At 39.0% G+C, this 19206-nt stretch overlaps 1 protein-coding gene across 1 annotated transcript in view; it reads left to right on the forward strand.

The window, feature by feature from the left end:
• The first annotated feature begins 692 nt into the window (after nt 1-692).
• The window catches only part of LOC125236938 (mitogen-activated protein kinase kinase kinase kinase 5), a 104982-nt gene continuing 86468 nt past the window's right edge, over nt 693-19206 (forward strand). Inside the window, exon 1 of the mRNA XM_048143857.1 lies at nt 693-939. Coding sequence (XP_047999814.1) covers nt 829-939 — 111 coding nt within the window. The 5' untranslated portion in view covers nt 693-828. The remainder of the gene's footprint in view (nt 940-19206) is intronic.

Genomic DNA, 19206 nt, shown 5'->3' on the forward strand with positions numbered 1-19206 from the left:
ACATGACATTGACAGCAACCAGAGACTGTTATTTGACAATGACAGCTAGCAATCGAGGGTCCGAATTTTAACAGATATTTTTATGGTGCTTGCACCAGGAGCCTATAAATCAGAAATTATTTTCCACTATGAGTAAAAGGCCCGATGCATAAAACATTTGTGAATATTGTGCTATCCTATCTTTTCAGTATCCCACAGAAACAAGTCGTGTGAGCTATCCTATCCCATATGTATAGCGGCCGCAAATGGCTGCAATCCGGCCGTAGTATCTTACGCTCCGCGCACATGGATGCAACAGTTGCACAGCGACATTTTTTGTCTCTGTCGTGCGTCAAAGGAGTGTCGACAGAGACAAAAAAATGTCGCCGTGCAACTGTTGCATCCGTGTGCGCGGGCCCTTAGTAGTTTGTGAATCCGGCACATGTCCATTAGCTTTACTAGTGATGTCCTACTACATACACGTAGTGATTATATTCTCTTTGCTACATACTATGAAGTTACGATTTGTCGGTTTTTGAACATATTATTTTATTAAAATAATTTTAGGTTTATACTCTTCCATTTAAAAGGTATATATATTATAAATATATTTTTACAGTATTAAGTTGTTGAGAAATTCAATTATTTGATTTATGAGTAACAAATGAAAAATGTTGCCACTTCAGAAATGACGTGAAAAGTAAATTGGCAGAGTGGCAAACGTCAGACGATGTCGATGTCGGAGTTTGTGTAACAAAAATAATTAATATCTCGGAGTTTTGTGATAATATTATGTGAATAATGAGATGAAAGTGTGAATAAATGTTAGAATAGTGTCTGTTAGTGATTATGGCGCATAGTGGTGGTGTGTTGAGCTCGGATATATCGCGTCGGAACCCGCAAGATGAGTACGAGCTCATTCAAAGGATTGGTTCGGGCACCTATGGGGACGTTTACAAGGTACGGGCTAGTCTTAAACTTGAATATATTACTTTTAAACAGTTTAGTATGCATTGTTCTACCATATATACACAGACAGACTTGATAATTCTTCTTGAGTAATTAGTCTTTAGTCGTACATTTTTTTTGCTCTGCATGTCTCATTTCATTATTGTCACAGCTGATCTGGAAAAGAAATCGTATTTAATATTTATTTTAATAGTTTGTTTTCAATGAAAAACACGCACGGCGCTTATCCTTGGGCGAACGAGAATTGATTATTATTGAGTAGAAGCTAGGGAGCTCATTGTTTTTTTTCCTGGTGTCCTACCGATTTATAGTTTATCTTAACAGTGTTACTAATTCTTTAAAAGTAGGTACATCCTATAGGCTCACAGTATATTTTTTAGTCTATCATATACATTTGGTAACCTGTAGTAAATTTGCCTTTGTTTTGACTTTCAATTTGATTTATAAAATATGTACAATATGTTCCACAAGTTGTTGGCAAAGCTGTATTGTGCTGAACTGTTTATTGGATTAACATAATTTATCCATCAATAGCACTTAAGAAAAATTGCATACATTTGTTCCTACTAATTTCAGATAAGCCATACAGCCAATAAAATTAGAGTTATATAATTTTTTTCACATTTACATTTACATACAGTAGACAGCCATAAAGAAAGCAGTATGCACGTAGGTCTTTGGAAAGAGACATGAATGTCACATAAACAAGAAAGAGACACCAGTCTATGAAGACGAAAAATTATGGCCGTTTACTGTACCACACAAAAAATAAATACCTACCCAACTTTTATGGGCAATGAGAATATAATACTTCTAGTGTTAACTCTTGATTAACTTTTTGTATTCACCTATCAAAAAAATTTTATTCACATAGCAAAATTAAATTTGTAAATAAATGATTAACTTGAGTTCTACAGAGCAGATTTGCTCTTAATATAAACTACTTACTTCTTTAAAGCTTACAAAAACAGGTCATTGAAAGTCTAGATGGTTGAGAGTTGCAATGTGCTAATGATTTTTAAATTACATCAATTGACAATGAAATTGGCTACATTAAAGTATCATATATGTCTGTTCGGCTGTTGGTAATGGAACAAAAAAGTTGTGCTTTGTCATGTGAAATGAAATCCAGCATCCATGTTACCTCAAATTATTTACCAATTTCGGATTTGCTGCATTCGCCACCGCTCATGGGAGCTGAGCACGTTTGATTACTAGTCCCAAGTCTTAGGTCTAAGGCGTCTGCACTAGTTTAACAAAAGTGACTGTGACCATCTGATCTTCCATCCCAAACTAGGCTTTATTGGATTTTGTTCAGTTTCCTCACAATGTTTTCTTTCACCGAAAAGCGAAAGCTTATTGTCCCTTTCTTATCGGATACCAGCTATTTAGGCTGGTTGACAATGCTGTCTATGGTAGTTCATACATAGGGATGTCAAATTGTTCGAATACTTTGCCAAACCGAGCCAGGTGGTACACTATTTAAATTTGAACTAAGTCTAACTTTGCCACATGTTTATACACATTACATACTGTTCATATTACTGGAAGTATTAACTTAAGACCCCGTGCAGTGATGGGTTAAGAATTCCACCACCCCCTTTCTTCCCGTGGGTGTTGTAGAAGTCGACTGTGGACTGTGGGATATCGGTTAAATTGTGACAAGCGAGAGGCTGGCAACCTGTCACTGCAATGTCACAATTTGGATTTCTTTTAACCCCTTTTTTTGCCAAAAGTGGCACTGAAATTAGTTCATGTGCTCTGCCTACCCCTTTATGGGATACAGGCGTGATTATATGTATGTAACTATGTATGTATGTATGTATTAACTTAAGTAAATGTTCTGTCAAAATCACTGCACAGTTAGCTTTTGCTCACTCAAGTAGACTGAAATCTTGTGAGTCTTGTTAACCAGCTAATTATAATTAGCCTAAATACCTAATTAGTAAGTGTTGCCTGAAACAGTTATTGCCAAGGTCTTATGCAACACGTGCACAAACTGAAGCAATGCTTACACTACTATCTATCTATTTATGGCATAGAATATATATCATCATCATCATCATTCTCTGGCCCTGTTCCCATTATTTGGGGTTGCAGATTTTCCTCCTCCATTTCTCTCTATCAGCTCTCATTTCCATACTAACACCTTTCACTCTCATATCATTGTTCACACATTCCATCCATCTTTTCTTAGGCCTTCCACTACCGTTGTAACCATCCACCTTCATCTTTATCACTTGTTTTATAACATTGCTTTCATCCCTTCGCATTACATGCCCATGCCATGCTAATCTGCGTCCTCTCACCTTCTCTGTCACTATCTATCTATCTATTTAGCCTTTTCTTCTGAACGTGGTCTAGTGTTTATGATTGTTTGTTTAGATAAAGTCACGTAGTTCAGTGTGCCTGTTGGCATAGGCCTCCTCCAGCTCTTTCCAGTATTTCCTCTGCCTGGCCAGTCTAGTCCAGAAAGGCCCTACAGTGGTTATAATTTCGTCCTCCCATCGTTTGAGTGGTGGGCGTTGAGCTCTTGAACCATCTCTGGGGTGCCACATGAGGACTTTTTGACTCCATTTTTCGGTCTTACATCTTACAGTGTGGCCGGCCCACCTCCATTTTTGTATGTCTATGTGTGTGAGGATGTCTCTAACTTTGGTTCTTTCCCTTATGTCGATGTTACGGCATTTATTCTTCAGTTTTACACCCAACATACTCCTCTCCATAGCTCTCTGGCACTTCGCAAGTTTGTCTCTTTGTTTTACAGTGAGGGACCAGGTTTCGCAGCCGTACTGCAGCTTCTGTCACTACTACACATAGAATATATATGTCGGATAAAAAGCAAAATATTATATATTTGACAAATAGACCAAGGGTTTTACGACCTTATACTGGATACTCCCCTCCAACTGAGGGGGGACTGAAATCTTTTCGAGGCTGAGGCGTAGGGTTAGAGCCGGCGTAGCTTTATTTGACGTTCATATGCGCATTGTAATATGCTTACTTGGAAATAATTATTTCATTTCATTTCATTATACAACCTAGCTGGTGTTTGACTCAGTATGCCAAGACACACCCACAATTCGCGACATAGCAGTACTCTTTTTCTTTTACGCCTATCGTTATAATTTGTTATAAAATTAATAAAATAAAGTACTTACATCACACTGCGTAAGCCTACCGCAAGGAAACCTGGATTATGCTAATCCTCAACCTTGATAGCATATTATCACTGCATGTTAATGTCCGTGTTTACATTGATGCATGTACTAATACGAGTATACATTGAAACTAGGAAACTTGTTGCGCTTATCTTGTGATAAAACCAATAAATATTAGGCGGTGTGTCTAACCAAGATGCCTGTACGCGATAGGGACAGAGAGACACCGTTTTTTTTGTTTGGCGTCATTACTGCTCCACAGTCATCATGACTATCTTCAATGTCTACATGTATTCTTGTAAAGTATGTATAGTGCTGTAATACCAGGGGCGGCTCACTCCGCGATTCCATCGCCGCGCTATAAGTACATGCGGGCGGCCGCGAGTTCGCGGCCTAATCAGGGGTGGCTCGCATTCTCACGGAACGCTTGTTCGCACTTTCTATTGTTACTATAAGTCACGAGTTTTATTAAAGGTTCATACGCGATATCCGCGTGTGGAATGGCTAATAACGCTTAGTTAAACAAACATTATGAATAAAATAGGACAATCTTACACAGATCTACTATTGATTATGTCATTTATGGCCCACGGAAACGTTCAATCAGGCTTGTGACGTTGGGATTTAAAAAAAAACTGTATATACGTAGAAAGTACCCAAGCCTTGTATATAATATTTTTTTTTTAATACATAGGCAACCCTAGCTTCCGACGCTGCGCACGTGCGGCTCGTTTCTTTATAATCATTTTGTAGGTATTTAAAAAGGCGGCATTTCGTGAACTTCAAAGCAGTGGGCCTTCTGTACTTGTACTATTATATATTCTGTGGTAATACTCTTGTATGTGTTTTGACGACCGGTCTGGCGCAGTCGGTAGTGACCCTGCCTGCTACGCCGCGGTCCCGGGTTAGAATCCCGGTAAGGGCATTTATTTCTGTGATGAGCACAGATATTTGTTCCTGAGTCATGGATGTTTTCTATGTATATAAGTATTTATATATTATATATATCGTTGTCTGAGTACCCACAACACAAGCCTTCTTGAGCTTACCGTTGGCCTCAGTCAATCTGTGTAAGAATGTCCTATAATATTTATTTATTTAATAATTTAACACATTAATGATGATATTGATGACAAAGTTTAATGTATAAAATAACATTTAATTTAACAGTTACGTTTTGATTCAAGTGCTAACTATAGATATGATGTTTTATTTGCTAAGTCCATATTTTATGAGTAATCTTTAGCTCATACCTACTCTTAAGATGTATTTGGACATCATTTATTTATTGATATATTCTTAATATGTATCGTTTATTTTAACAGTCTCAGCCGAGTAAACGGAAACGATAAGTATAATATACAAATACTTATACACACAGAAAACATCCATGAATCAGGAACAAATATCTCGAGGGTTTACTGGTGGAGATAATTTGTCCTTGAAATAACAACATTGTGGAAATTGCACGTAGTTCGAATTTCAAAAAACAGTTTGCTCAACTTATCGGGTTTCACCAGTAAACTCTTTCTGTGCTCATCAGACAAATTTAATAAATGCCCTTACCGGGATTCGAATCCGGGACCGCGGCGTAGCAGGCAGGGTCACTACGCGCTAGGCCAGACTGGTCGTCAATTATAAGTCGTTAAGTTATATTCCATATTTATAAAGATCAGCACGGGAAGCATGGTCGCGCGATAGACGATAAAATATCAGGCCGTCCCTATCGCACTATTAGTAAGTGCGATAGGGACGGCCAGATGTTTTATCATTTATCGCGCGACCATGCTTCCCGTGCAGGATTAGAACATGTCAATAGGCTAGTTTCCTATACTTAAAATTAAATATTTTATGCAGTGCACGAAATAAAGCACTACATAATTAGAAGAGAAATATGGACAGTAGTTATGTTTAAACATGATTTCTATTTAATAAGTCAAAGAGAAAGAAATAAAGTAAATGAATTGACCGTGACGTCACTCCTCAGTATTTCCAAATACTGTACATATAAACTCTAGAGTTAATACGTGTAGCTTCTGACGTTTCCCATACAATGGAGCGGCAACAATTTTACTAGCGCCATCTAGCGGTACGAGTTGTTCAAAGTAGTTTGTCAGACTTTTATTTTAGTAAATTAAATTAGAATATGCGATTACTTGATCTACTTTAACATTTTTAGACGGAATAAAACAAAAAAATAAGAATGTGTGACTTTTTTTAATTTTATACTGAATGAACTAAACTATTTTGATCAACTCATGCCGCTAGGGGCGCTAGTATCGCATGTTGCCAACTTTGGCACCAAGCTGCACGTATTAACTCGTAGAGATTACATAGTATTTGGTATTTCATAGTGATTCCATATTAGCAATTCGTTTTGACAGTTCTTAAAAAGTATCTGATTTGACTAGTAGGAAACTAGCCATTTGTCATATACGTTTATTATTCAGACGGCATCGTCCAGTTAACAACACAATGTAAACCTTATTATCAGTAAAAGATATCCAAGTTCAATTTTTGCTGTTAGATGTTAGAATAGTCCTAACAGTAGTTTGCACCTATATGTCTGAGTCACACACTGAATCATTGCGTTATTCGTAACGCTCAGATGACTTACGACCAGAGTTATTGTGTCATCTAAAATCTCAAAAAATCTCAATCTCGTACAAATTGGAACAGTGCGTTTTTACATTATCCGATCCGATATCGGATGTCGAAAGGATTTCAATGGATATCGGTCCTACATCCCATATCGAATCGGATAATGTGAAAACGTACTTATATCTTCATCACAGTGTACAGTCAACCAAATTAAATCCTAGGCATATATAATATAATGATCGCGCTATCTCGACCGATACCCGGGTACGACGAAGCCCCGCATTGCGGGGCTCCTATTTCACGGAAACTATGCAGGTAACACCTGAAGCTACCTAACGGGAATATGTATTGTGTTAAAAGTAAAAAAAACTGGTGGAGGCTCTGGCGGTCTAGCAGTTTGGTTTCTTGCGCGCGAGTCCATACATCTAGCCATAGATTATAGATTATATTGAATAGTATGGTATAGAGTTATCAGTCAAGATTTTCGAATTCAGCGCCATCTATTATTAAATTACGACCACTTTTCATGTGACTTTCCATGCCTAAAGGTTCCTTATAGCATATAAAGGATGTGGACCCTTTAAACATGGAACGCCACATATTCATGGCGGGATCTTTAATTAAGTTTGATGTAATCATTCATCAACCAGTCACATAAATAACTATTTCTACACGGACTTATTTGCCAAAAAAGACGACATAAATAAAATTTACATGTCGTTCGCTAGTTTGCAGGTGGTACAGCGACATCTAGCGAAATATTTGGACATCAAAAAATACTTATACATTTTACGACAAGTCATTACCCAGTTTGCGGGGGTAACAGTGACATCTAGCGAACAACTTGCACTACGGCATATAATTGTTTTTCACGCCCTCTACCGTTGAGTTTCCTGAACATATCCTAAGTGCATCGGATTTACTATTTCCTTTGACTGAAAACACCGTGCATCAAGCGCGACTTCAAGTATGGACTCGGAGAGGCGAGTTTGCTGAACCGCCTGATCTTTATAGACCACGTTACAGTGGTCTTCTGAGCGCTCGACTCGTGTGTTTTAGCAATAACTACGACCATGTTCATTAAGTCCGTACCTGTTGTAATCTATTTCTTGACTATTTAAGTGTACGATTTTGTATGCTGTAATACGGAGATAACGGTCTGGGGGCCGATTTTTGAGTCTCACTGTCACTAAAATACCGGTTGAAAACGGTGAATTGCCTATTATTTTCAGTGACAATTTTCTGAATTCGAACGCCGTGAGACTCAAAAATCGGCCCCCTGGGTCTGGTTTGACGACCGGTCTGGCTCAGTCGGTAGTGACCCTGCCTGCTAAGCCGCGGTTCTGGGTTCGAATCCCGGTAAGGGCATTTATTTGTGTGATGAGCACAGATATTTGTTCCTGAGTCATGGATGTTTTCTATGTATATAAGCATGTATTTATCTATTTAAGTATGTATATCGTCGCTTAGCACCCATAGTACAAGCTTTGCTTAGTTTGGGGCTAAGTTGATATATTTTTAAGAATAAAATAAAAACAGTAGTTTTCTTTTCCTTTGCCGATAAACTTATTTCATATCTGTATACGATTTTTATAATGACGATTCATATTTAATTGATAATCTATTTAAACTTGACTGAGGGCGCAGATTAGATATGAACAAATATCAGTACTTAATTATTTACATAATACACATATACACACACACACACACACACATGTATGATATACACATATACAAACTATACAAACTGTACAAATACTAAAACTAATTTAATATACAGAAAAAAAAAGGCCCTGAGGTATTGTAGCAAGGATGCTGGCGGTATCTGTTTGTATGCAATGATGATTGTGTGAGGAAGTCGCCAATTCTTTTGTCACCAGTTACGTCAAGATTAGATAAAAAATATATAATAATGATATTGATATTGACTTTTGCTCTTATGTCTATGTATACTTCTGTACAGTTTGTGTGTCGAGAGTCCATATTGACTCGACTACTGTCAAAAAGCATTAATATGGACAAAATAGCTCTTTTCATTTAATTTCTTCTTTAGAATTATTTCAAAATGGTATGTGTAATAATTATGACTTCTACGAAACAGAACGACGTTCCCAAACTCACAGGCGGTATTGAACCCTTAAGTCTAAAGAGAGACTTCGCCTCCTTATGTGTGTTCTATCGCCTGTACAATGGGTTGTGTTCTGAAGAACTGTTTGACATGATGCCAACGTCCACTTTTCATCATCGCACCGCTCGCCATCGACAGGGCGCTCATCCACACACCTTGCAACCTAAATGGTCGCGCACCGTGTGCGCCTGTGCGGTTGCAGAGGAATTTCCGCCCACGAACGCTCCGGCTGTGGAATGAGCTCCCTGCCGAGGTATTCCCGATGAACTACAGTATGGGGTTCTTCAAAAAAGGAGTGTACAAGTTTCTAATGGGTCGGCAACGCGCATGTGACACACCTTGAGTTGCATGCGTCCAAAGGTTACGGTGACAGCTTTCCATCAGGCGGGCCGTATACCTGTTTGTCACCGACGTGGTATAAAAAAAAAATAGAAACCATTTCTTGAGTCTATAAAAAAATCGCCCAGTAAAAAAGTCTGATAAATAGGTCTAATAAACATGTATGCAACGTGTTCCACATTTTTATCTCGACTATGTCAACCACTGCACGTCGCAACCAGCAATGTGTCGCTTTCATCCATAAATAGGTCGCTATAATAAATGTTTAGTGTATTTCAATCAGACTAGTCTATCGAGAATCGAGAACATCTAATATCTTTAAATTACAGACTAGGGCGTCATCCATATATTACGTCACAGTGTAAGGGGGGGGGGTCATACTAAATGTGACAATCCCTGTTAAAGGGATACAAAAAAGCGTGACATAGGGGGGGGGGAGGGGTCCAAAAACCTGAAATTTGGTGTGACGTAATATGTGGATGATCCCTAGCTGGAAATAACTATATTTCGAATTAATCCATCTTTCTATACACTGAGAGAAATTTGCCTTGTTCGACTTGTTGCGGGTTGCGGGTTTATCTGTTTGAAACTAACAGTATTTTAGTAAACGGAATAAATCACAATATTGATGATACAACTCGAATTTGTACGAACAACTGCACTACAGCACGGGAAGCATGGTCATATTGAAAAAGACGGTGGTCACTTTGAACACCTACTATGATAAATTAAAGTATGTGAAAAAAATGCATTTTATTCATTTTAGACATTATGTTTCTTAGAGATATTTACTGCTTAAGACCTACACAAACTATATCTGAATAGAAATAGTGTAAGTTTATTTTTTCAAAACAACCGGGTTCGATTCCCCAGCTGGGTACACTTTTTTTTTTAATTGTATGAATGCAGTTTTTCTTTTTATCAAAATCGGTGACATGGTTCCTAAGAACAAATCTTCGTATGTCTTATAGTTTCAGACTTTCCCATACTGACCGATTTGAATGGGCCACCCTGTATACATAACCTAGGTGCAAAATGCTACTGTGCGTACCAGTAACTTGACTTAAAAAAAAAATTGAACTTTACTGAACATGTCGCGACCACGTGTGGTGCTCAACATTTCGTAACAACAAGGCAATATAGGCTGAAATATATAGCGGTACAGCTTATAATCAAAGCGAAACAGTAACACCACACGCGTTGGTATCGGACATATGTGGCGTTACATGCCAAAATGGTCCTTATGCTAGTACTTAACAGCAACACTAACTAACCATCGGTAGAATTTACGCCCTTGTAATAAGGATTTCAAATGTAGCTAAGTGCGTTTTCACATTATCCGATCCGATATCGGACCGATATCTCATACATTACAGGCGCCATCTTGGATTTTTAGGGTTCCGTAGTCAACTATAGTTTCGCCATATAGTTTCGCCATGTCTGTCTGTCTGTCCGTCCGTCCGCGGATAATCTCAGTAACCGTTAGCACTAGAAAGCTGAAATTTGGTACCAATATGTATATCAATCACGTTAACAAAGTGCAAAAATAATAAATGGAAAAAAATGTTTTATTAGGGTACCCCCCCTACATGTAAAGTGGAGGCTGATATTTTTTTTCATTCCAACCCCAACGTGTGATATATATTGTTGGATAGGTATTTAAAAATGAATAAGGGTTTACTAAGATCGTTTTTTGATAATATTAATATTTTCGGAAATAATCGCTCCTAAAGGAAAAAAAAGTGCGTCCCCCCCCTCTAACTTTTGAACCATACATACATACAATCACGCCTGTTTCCCAGAGGGGTAGGCAGAGATCACGGATTTCCATTTACTACGATCCTGACAAACCACTTTCGCTTCACACACTTTCATAACGTTTCTCATACACGCTCGTCGGTTTCGAGTACTTCTGACCTGGCCTTTTTGCAATATTTCCCCGATTTGATCAAGAAAAGTTCGCCTAGGTCTTCCACTACCAACTGACCCTTCCACTCCTTTTTCATATACTTTCTTCGTTAATCTCCTCTCATCCATCCTCTCTACATGCCCAAACCACCTTAACATACCCATCTCAATCTTTGTCACCACATCTACTTTTGAACCATATGTTTAAAAAATATGAAAAAAATCACAAAAGTAGAACTTTATAAAGACTTTCTAGGAAAATTGTTTTGAACTTGATAGGTTCAGTAGTTTTTCAGAAAAATACGGAAAACTACGGAACCCTACACTGAGCGTGGCCCGACACGCTCTTGGCCGGTTTTTTTCCATTGAAATCCTTCCGATATCGGATTGGATAATGTGAAAACGGACTAAGAATGTCTACTGAAATTTTGGATGGAAAGAACCTTATTGCACCTAAAGCACCCTTTTGCTTTTATATGGAGCATTCGACAATATTCATCTTCTTCTTGGTCCTACCCATGTTCCCAGTTTATCTGGAGTCGGGTCTCCCTGTACACTTGCGCCAGAGAACTCGTTTCTGGGTTGTCTGAGTCCTTAGGTTGTCCCGGTCCATTTCTTTCTTGATGTTTTTCCACCAAGTGGCAGGCGGTTTTCCTCTTCCCCTGGTCGAGTTTGGTATGTTGAGTACTTTCTTAACCACGTAGTCGTCTTCGCGCCTTTGTATGTGGCCATACCAACGCAAGCGACTTTCCTTCTCTTTTTCCACGACAGGAGCTACTTTGAAGGAACCTCTTACATTGTCGTTGCGGACTTTGTCTAGACGCGTCACACCGCCGGCCCACGGCCCACCTCAACATCTTCATTTCGTTAGTGTGCAATTGTTGTTGTTGTTCGTGAACTTTTTTTTTCGACAATATTCATATCAAAAGTTAGTCAAAAATATGTGAAAGTAAACAGTTATCACCGTAAAAATGTAGAAGAACTGCAACGGACACCCTACATAAAAAGAACCGTTCAAAATTAGCATAGTGACTTTTGAGATCAAAATTAACAACTTTTATTTATGAGACCAATGCTGAAATCGCGAATAACCTAAAAATTAAAATTTTGAAAAAGTTCCCACCGCGACCTAGTATGATTTTCATGAAACATGGCTAACAACACTCCCGACAAACTCAGCTTTCAGACAAAAAAAACTAAATCTAAATCGGTTCATCCCTTCGGGAGCTGCAATGCCACAGACAGACACACACACAGACAGACAGACAGACACGTCAAACTTATAACACCCCGTCGTTTTTGCGTCGGGGGTTAAAAAAAGGTTGTGTGTCCCATGGAAATGAGCGGCATCATGACAGTCGAAATGTATGAAACAGCCAATTTTTTTTTTCGATTTCAGACAAAAGTTGTTCATTATGACCTCAGAAGTCATCAAGTCACCATCCAAAGTTTGAACAGTTCTTTTTATTTCACCGTGTATAAAGATTGCGTCACAAAGAAAGCAATTATGGTAAACTAGTTTTGGCCCGCGGTTTCGCTCGCGTTAGAAAGGGACAAAAAGTAGCCTATGTCACTCTCCATCCCTTCAACTATCTCCACCTACAAAATCACGTGAATTCTTCGCTCCGTTTTACCGTGAAAGACGGACAAACAAACAAACACATACACTTTCCCATTTATAATATCGTCACTACTTTTAAAAAAACTTGTATCTTCGTCTGTCAATGAAAAGAAAATTGTAGTAAGTATGTATGGAATGCATATAGACTTACTGCGTTTTAACTTTGAGGAGCAGCGTGAGATACGAGATTTTTTTTAAAGTAGTGACGATATTAGTATGGATTAGTATGGACTATGCATAGTTTTGTTTTTTAAACGGAAACTAGGCGGTTGCACAAATGCACATGCAAAAAAACTATTTCGATGCCTTGCACTCCTTTTAATTGACACTTGATATAATTTACTACTATTACTCACGATTTAATACGAATAATTTAAAAACCGGCCAAGTGCGAGTCGGGCTCGCGCACAAAGGGTTCCGTAGCAGCAAAAAAATTACAGTTAAATCAACCTATCTCAAAAACTATAAGAGATACTTTGATCAAACCAAAAATCGTTGAAAGAGTTAATTAGCATGCATCACCTCTATTTTTTTTAGAATTTTATACCCCGTAGTTATAAAAATAGAGGGGGGGGGACATACTTTTTACGACTTTGAGAGCTGATATCTCAAAAACCGTTCACTTTAAGAAAAATGTTTTTTAGAAAACTTTATATCATTTTAAAAGACCTTTCCATTGATACCCCACACGGGTATGTACATCGAAAAAAAAATTTTCATCCCTCAGTTACATGTATGGGGGGCCCCACCCCCAATTCTTTTTTTTACTATTTAGTGTCATAATTTTGTAGCGGTTCATACAACACATATTCCCATCAAATTTCATCACTGTAGTACTTATAGTTTCCGAGTAAATCGGCTGTGACAGACGGACAGACGGACAGACGGACAGACGGACAGACGGACATGACGAAACTATAAGGGTTCCGTTTTTGCCATTTTGGCTACGGAACCCTAAAAAGGCTTATTATTTACAGAAAAATGTTACCGCTTTAGCCCTTTTTGATTTTGAACAATAATAACTAGGAAACAATGTGTGTTATTACCAATATTAGCCAGCGTTCCCACTTAAGCGTTGCGTGTCTCGGGGCGCGCAACGGACGTCCGCGCCACGCCACCTGAGTGTAATTCAAACAAAAAACGTCTCCTCAGTACATTTTGTATAGGAAGGACGTAAGACGCGCCCCAGGTGGCGTGGCGGCGGCGTGGCGCGCGCCTGCGGCGCGTCTTACGTCCTTCCTATACAAAATGTACTGAGGAGACGTTTTTTGAATTACACTCAGGTGGCGTGGCGCGAACGTCCGTTGCGCGCCCCGAGACACGCGACGCTTAAGTGGGAACGCTGCCTTAGACTCTATGCTAAAGGCTTAAAATCTGTTTTGTTTGTGTATTTAGTTTCCATTTAAAATATGAAAAGGCTTATCAAGATAAGCTTTACGTTTACGTGACATTATTAACCTATTTACTGTGAAAATGGGTTAAATTTGGCTTTGCAATAAAAATGTCAAGCTCTAAATTTGGTTATATCACAGTGATCACACTTTGAAGGTATGATTATAGTCTCTATGATTCTTATTCATATGGTTATTTAGAATTAATTATTTTGTAATTTTGGTCAAAGTAAAGAAGACTCTTCGTCGGTCTTTACTGCTGCCTATCTATTCTTATCTTACTCGTTCGATGATGTGAAATTTCCATACAGTACCTAAACGTGTAATTGCCCGTACGCGGCGCTGGAGTTATAGAATGGGGCCTTAGAATATTGAAAACTCGAGTCTCAAAATCGGCTTGCTGGAACTTACTCTCGTTTGCAGTATTTAATTTCCGCTGTACCACGCTATACTACATATTATTATACCAGTGCCTGAGTGATTATATAAATAAATACGATAGTTATTTTCCTATCACGATTTTTTCAGCTATTTATTTCATATTGCCCAGTTTTTTTAACATTGACTTTATTGTATTACAAACGACGTAAACCAAAGATTACGTTAGACTAACAAGCTGAAATGCAGCCAAAAATATGTAATAAAAAATACTGTGTTCGTTCCAAAACATTTCTTGGCGCATTGTTTTCGATGGCCGAAATCACTGGCATACTAGATGAGATGAGTTGGTTTAAACTTGGCAATGTATTTGGTATGCGAAGGTTCAGAACTTTGCTTGTTTCTTTTATTAAGAGGACTAGCTTTTACCCGCGGCTTCGCCCGCGTAATAAAAGTATTCATTAAGATTTTCATTTGGATCCTTAGGTTTCTCTGTAGGTCTGCGATTATTTCGATTGCACATAATACTTTTGCTTGCAATGATTGTAGAAATATTACACATCGACCACAGCGTAGGTAATTCTATATACGCTAGGGAAACCTTTATAAACATCCCACATAGCCCGTATTTCGACACTATGATCGGTGGGTAAAAAGTAGTTTTTTCTATTATCCCTTAAAATTTTTTACATTTTGCTTATACTTATCGCAAACGTAATCTTCAAGCAAGCAAACAACGATCGTCTTAGAGCACATTGATTGTAAGAGACCGCCGACCGATTATCCGTATCCCGCTAACGATACCCATATTATCCGTATCCGTATCCGTATCGCTATCCCAATTCCAATCCCTATCCCTATCCCTATCCGTTATCAAGATGTTTAATGATTTCTTATCAAGTGCTAAAATATAAAGTTTCATGGTTTTTTCTTTTAAAATTAAGAAATCCCATACAAACTTTCAACCTCTTTTTCAACCCCTTCATCCCTTTTTTTTCGAAATAAAAAGTAGCCTATGTTCTGTCTCAGGGTCTAAAGATTGTCTGTTCCAAATTTCATCAAAATCGGTTGCGTGGTTTAAGCGGGAAAGCGTAACAGACAGACAGACAGAGTTACTTTCGCATTTATAATATTAGTATGGATATGGATAAGCTGATAAAATTACTTAATAACCTAACCACAAAATTAAAATTTAGAAAAAACCCCCGACCGCGACACAGTGGACCGATTTTCATAAAACATTTATTTATTTAACCTTTATTGCACAACGTAAAGTACAAATGGCGAACTTAATGCCTTAAGGTATTCTCTACCAGTCAACCATTGGACCAAACAGAAACTTACAATTGGTGCGGAAAATAAAACAGAAATTTAAATAGATATAAGTCACTGTCTAAATACTATATACATCATCAATATACATACATAAATAAGTACAATCATATACATACATAAACTAACTAAAAATATATACATAAATGTACATATATAGTACCCATTTAACCATTACTGTCTAACAACGTTGGTGTACCTGCGAGAAGTGTTTACGTAATTGACGTTTGAAGGAAAACTTGCTCTGTGCTTGTCGTATTGAGAGAGGGAGATCGTTCCAAAGACGAATTGCCTGCAGAGCGAAGGAGTTGGACATAAACCCGGTGCGATAGAGGGGGATAGCGAGCTTAAGGCTCCGAGACTTACGAAGATCGCAATCTGGACGAAAACATGGCTAAGAACACTCCGTGGAACACTCCCGACTAACTCAGCTTTCAAACAAAAAAAAAACTAAATCGAAATCGGTTCATCCGTTCGGGAGCTACGATGCCACAGACAGACACACACAGACAGATAGATACACACACATACAGACACGTCAAACTTATAACACCCCGTCGTTTTTGCGTTGGGGGTTAAAAAATGCACCACATATTAAAAGCAGGGGCGGCTCACTCCGCGATCCTTTCGCCGCGCTACAAGTACATGTCGGCGGCCGCGAGTTCGCGGCCCATTCAGTGGCGACGACCTTCGCGCGGCGCAATAGAATTCAATGTCGTCTGCACGCGTGCGGTCCGTTAGTTAATGTAGGTAAGAATTTAGAATGGCGGCGTTTTGTGAAAATCAAAGGAGTGAGCCTTCTGTACTTGTACTATTATATATTCTATGTTAAAAGTTGGGCCACTGTGTGCCCTTAGTGTAAGGCCTGAGTGCGCGCTCATATTGGGCGTGTAGCGGGGCGGGGCGTGCGGCGTGCATATCAAACTATTGAAACTCATACAAGTGTCCTGAGTCGACGCTGCATAGGGTGGACGCCCCGCCGAACGCTCCGCTCCGCGCGTCCACTCAGGCCTTACAGACAAGACAATACAGACGTGAGCGATTCGCAGACTAAACTAAGCCATACAACTCCGTATAAATAGACAAATAAAGTCTAAGCCAGCGTTCCCACTTAAACGTGCGCCACGCCGCCGCCACGCCACCTGGGGCGCGTCTTACGTCCTTCCTATACAAAATGTACTGAGGAGACGTTTTTTAAATTACACTCAGGTGGCGTGATGCGGACGTCCGTTGCGCGCCCCGAGACACGCGACGCTCTGATGTGGCCGGTCCCTAAGAAAAAAACGTACCTCAAAACCATACAGAAAAAGGTACGGTGATCTAGATGGTGGTACACCTTTGGGGGACGCTCGGCTAGATGGCGCTAATATTACTTTTTGACATTTTAACACATATCAATCTAAGAATATGGTCCAAATCGTCAAAACTGAGGTTCTTTTAAGCGCTGTGATGACACATTATATACTTTGACAGTGATTCTCTATAATACTCGATCCTTTTTGTCCATACTAATATTATAAATGGGAAAGTGTATGTGTGCCTGTTGGTTTGTCAGAATTTGTTTGAAAGAACCTTATTGCACCTAAAGCACCCTTTTGCTTTTATATGGAGCATTCGACAATATTCAATATTCATCTTCTTCTTGGTCCTACCCATGTTCCCAGTTTATCTGGGGTCGGGTCTCCCTGTACACTTGCGCCAGAGAACTCGTTTCTGGGTTGTCTGAGTCCTTAGGTTGTCCCGGTCCATCTCTTTCTTGATGTTTTTCCACCAAGTGGCAGGCGGTTTTTCTCTTCCCCTGGTCGAGTTTGGTATGTTGAGTACTTTCTTAACCACGTAGTCGTCTTCGCGCCTTTGTATGTGGCCGTACCAACGCAAGCGACTTTCCTTCTCTTTTTCCACTATAGGAGCTACTTTGAAGGAACCTCTAACATAGTCGTTGCGGACTTTGTCTAGACGCGTCACACCGCCGGCCCACCTCAACATCTTCATTTCGTTAGTGTGCAATTGTTGTTGTTGTTCGTGAACTTTTTTTTTCGACAATATTCATATCAAAAGTTAGTCAAAAATATGTAAAAGTAAACAGTTATCACCGTAAAAATGTAGAATAACTGCAACGGACACCATACATAAAAAGAACCCTTCCAAATTTGCATAGTGACTTTTGAGATCAAAATGAACATCTTTTATTTATGAGACCAATGCTGAAATCGCGAAAAAATATTGTGTATTCCAGAGAAATGAGCGGCATCATGACAGTTGAAACGAAATGTATGAAACAGCCAATAGTACATTTCGATACAAGTGCGAAAAAAAGGAAGTTCGAAACGAGTGGCGATAAATTAAAACACGACCGAAGGGAGTGTTTTAAATCGACACGAGTGACGAATTTCCTTTTCGCACATGTATCGAACGACGTTTTTCAGTACAGATGGACCTCCGAAGTTTCGACCTGACGTATAATGAACCACTTCTCGCACTAGTGCGTAAAAAAAACACCATCTGTACTGAACAATTTTTTTTCGATTTCAGCATTGGCCCCATAATAAAAGTTGTTCATTATGACCTGAAAAGTCACCATGCAAAGTTTGAACAGTTCTTTTTATTTCACCCTGTATAAAGATTGCGTCACAAAGAAAGCAATTATGGTAAACTAATTTTGGCCCGCGGCTTCGCTCGCGTTAGAAAGAGACAAAAAGTAGCCTACGTCACTCTCCATCCCTTCAACTATCTCCACCTACAAAATCACGTGAATTCTTCGCTCCGTTTTACCGTGAAAGACGGACAAACAAACAGACACATACACTTTCCCATTTATAATATCGTCACTATTATACTTTTAAAAAAACTTGTATCTTCGTCTGTCAATGAAAAGAAAATTGTAGTAAGTATGTATGGAATGCATATAGACTTACTGCGTTTTAACTTTGAGGAGCAGCGTGAGATACGAGATTTTTTTTAAAGTAGTGACGATATTAGTATGGATTAGTATGGACTATGCCTGCCTGCTGTATGGTTCGCCTTTGTACTTCACATCTCAATGTATGCTTTTTTTTATGTGTTTTTGTACAATAAAGGTGGAAACCCATTACACCATATCATGCTATGACCGTGCTATGAACGTGTCAGGCACGGAATGTAACGCGACACGGATGGCTATGCCCACTACAACGTGTCCACATCATTTCATATCCGGGCATAACGAGTTAAGTGACCGTAGTGTCCGCGTATCATCCCCGTAGCATAGACGAGTATAGTGACCGTAGTGTCCGCGTATCATCCCCGTAGCATAGGCGAGTATAGTGACTGAAAGAAGTATGACAACGCGTGTATAACGTGCTTCAAACGGTCACCATACGCGGTTATACCCCGTTTGACCGCCTGCACGCAACGTTC

The sequence above is a fragment of the Leguminivora glycinivorella genome, chromosome 20 (genome assembly GCF_023078275.1).
Source record: "Leguminivora glycinivorella isolate SPB_JAAS2020 chromosome 20, LegGlyc_1.1, whole genome shotgun sequence".
Lineage (NCBI taxonomy): Eukaryota > Metazoa > Arthropoda > Insecta > Lepidoptera > Tortricidae > Leguminivora > Leguminivora glycinivorella.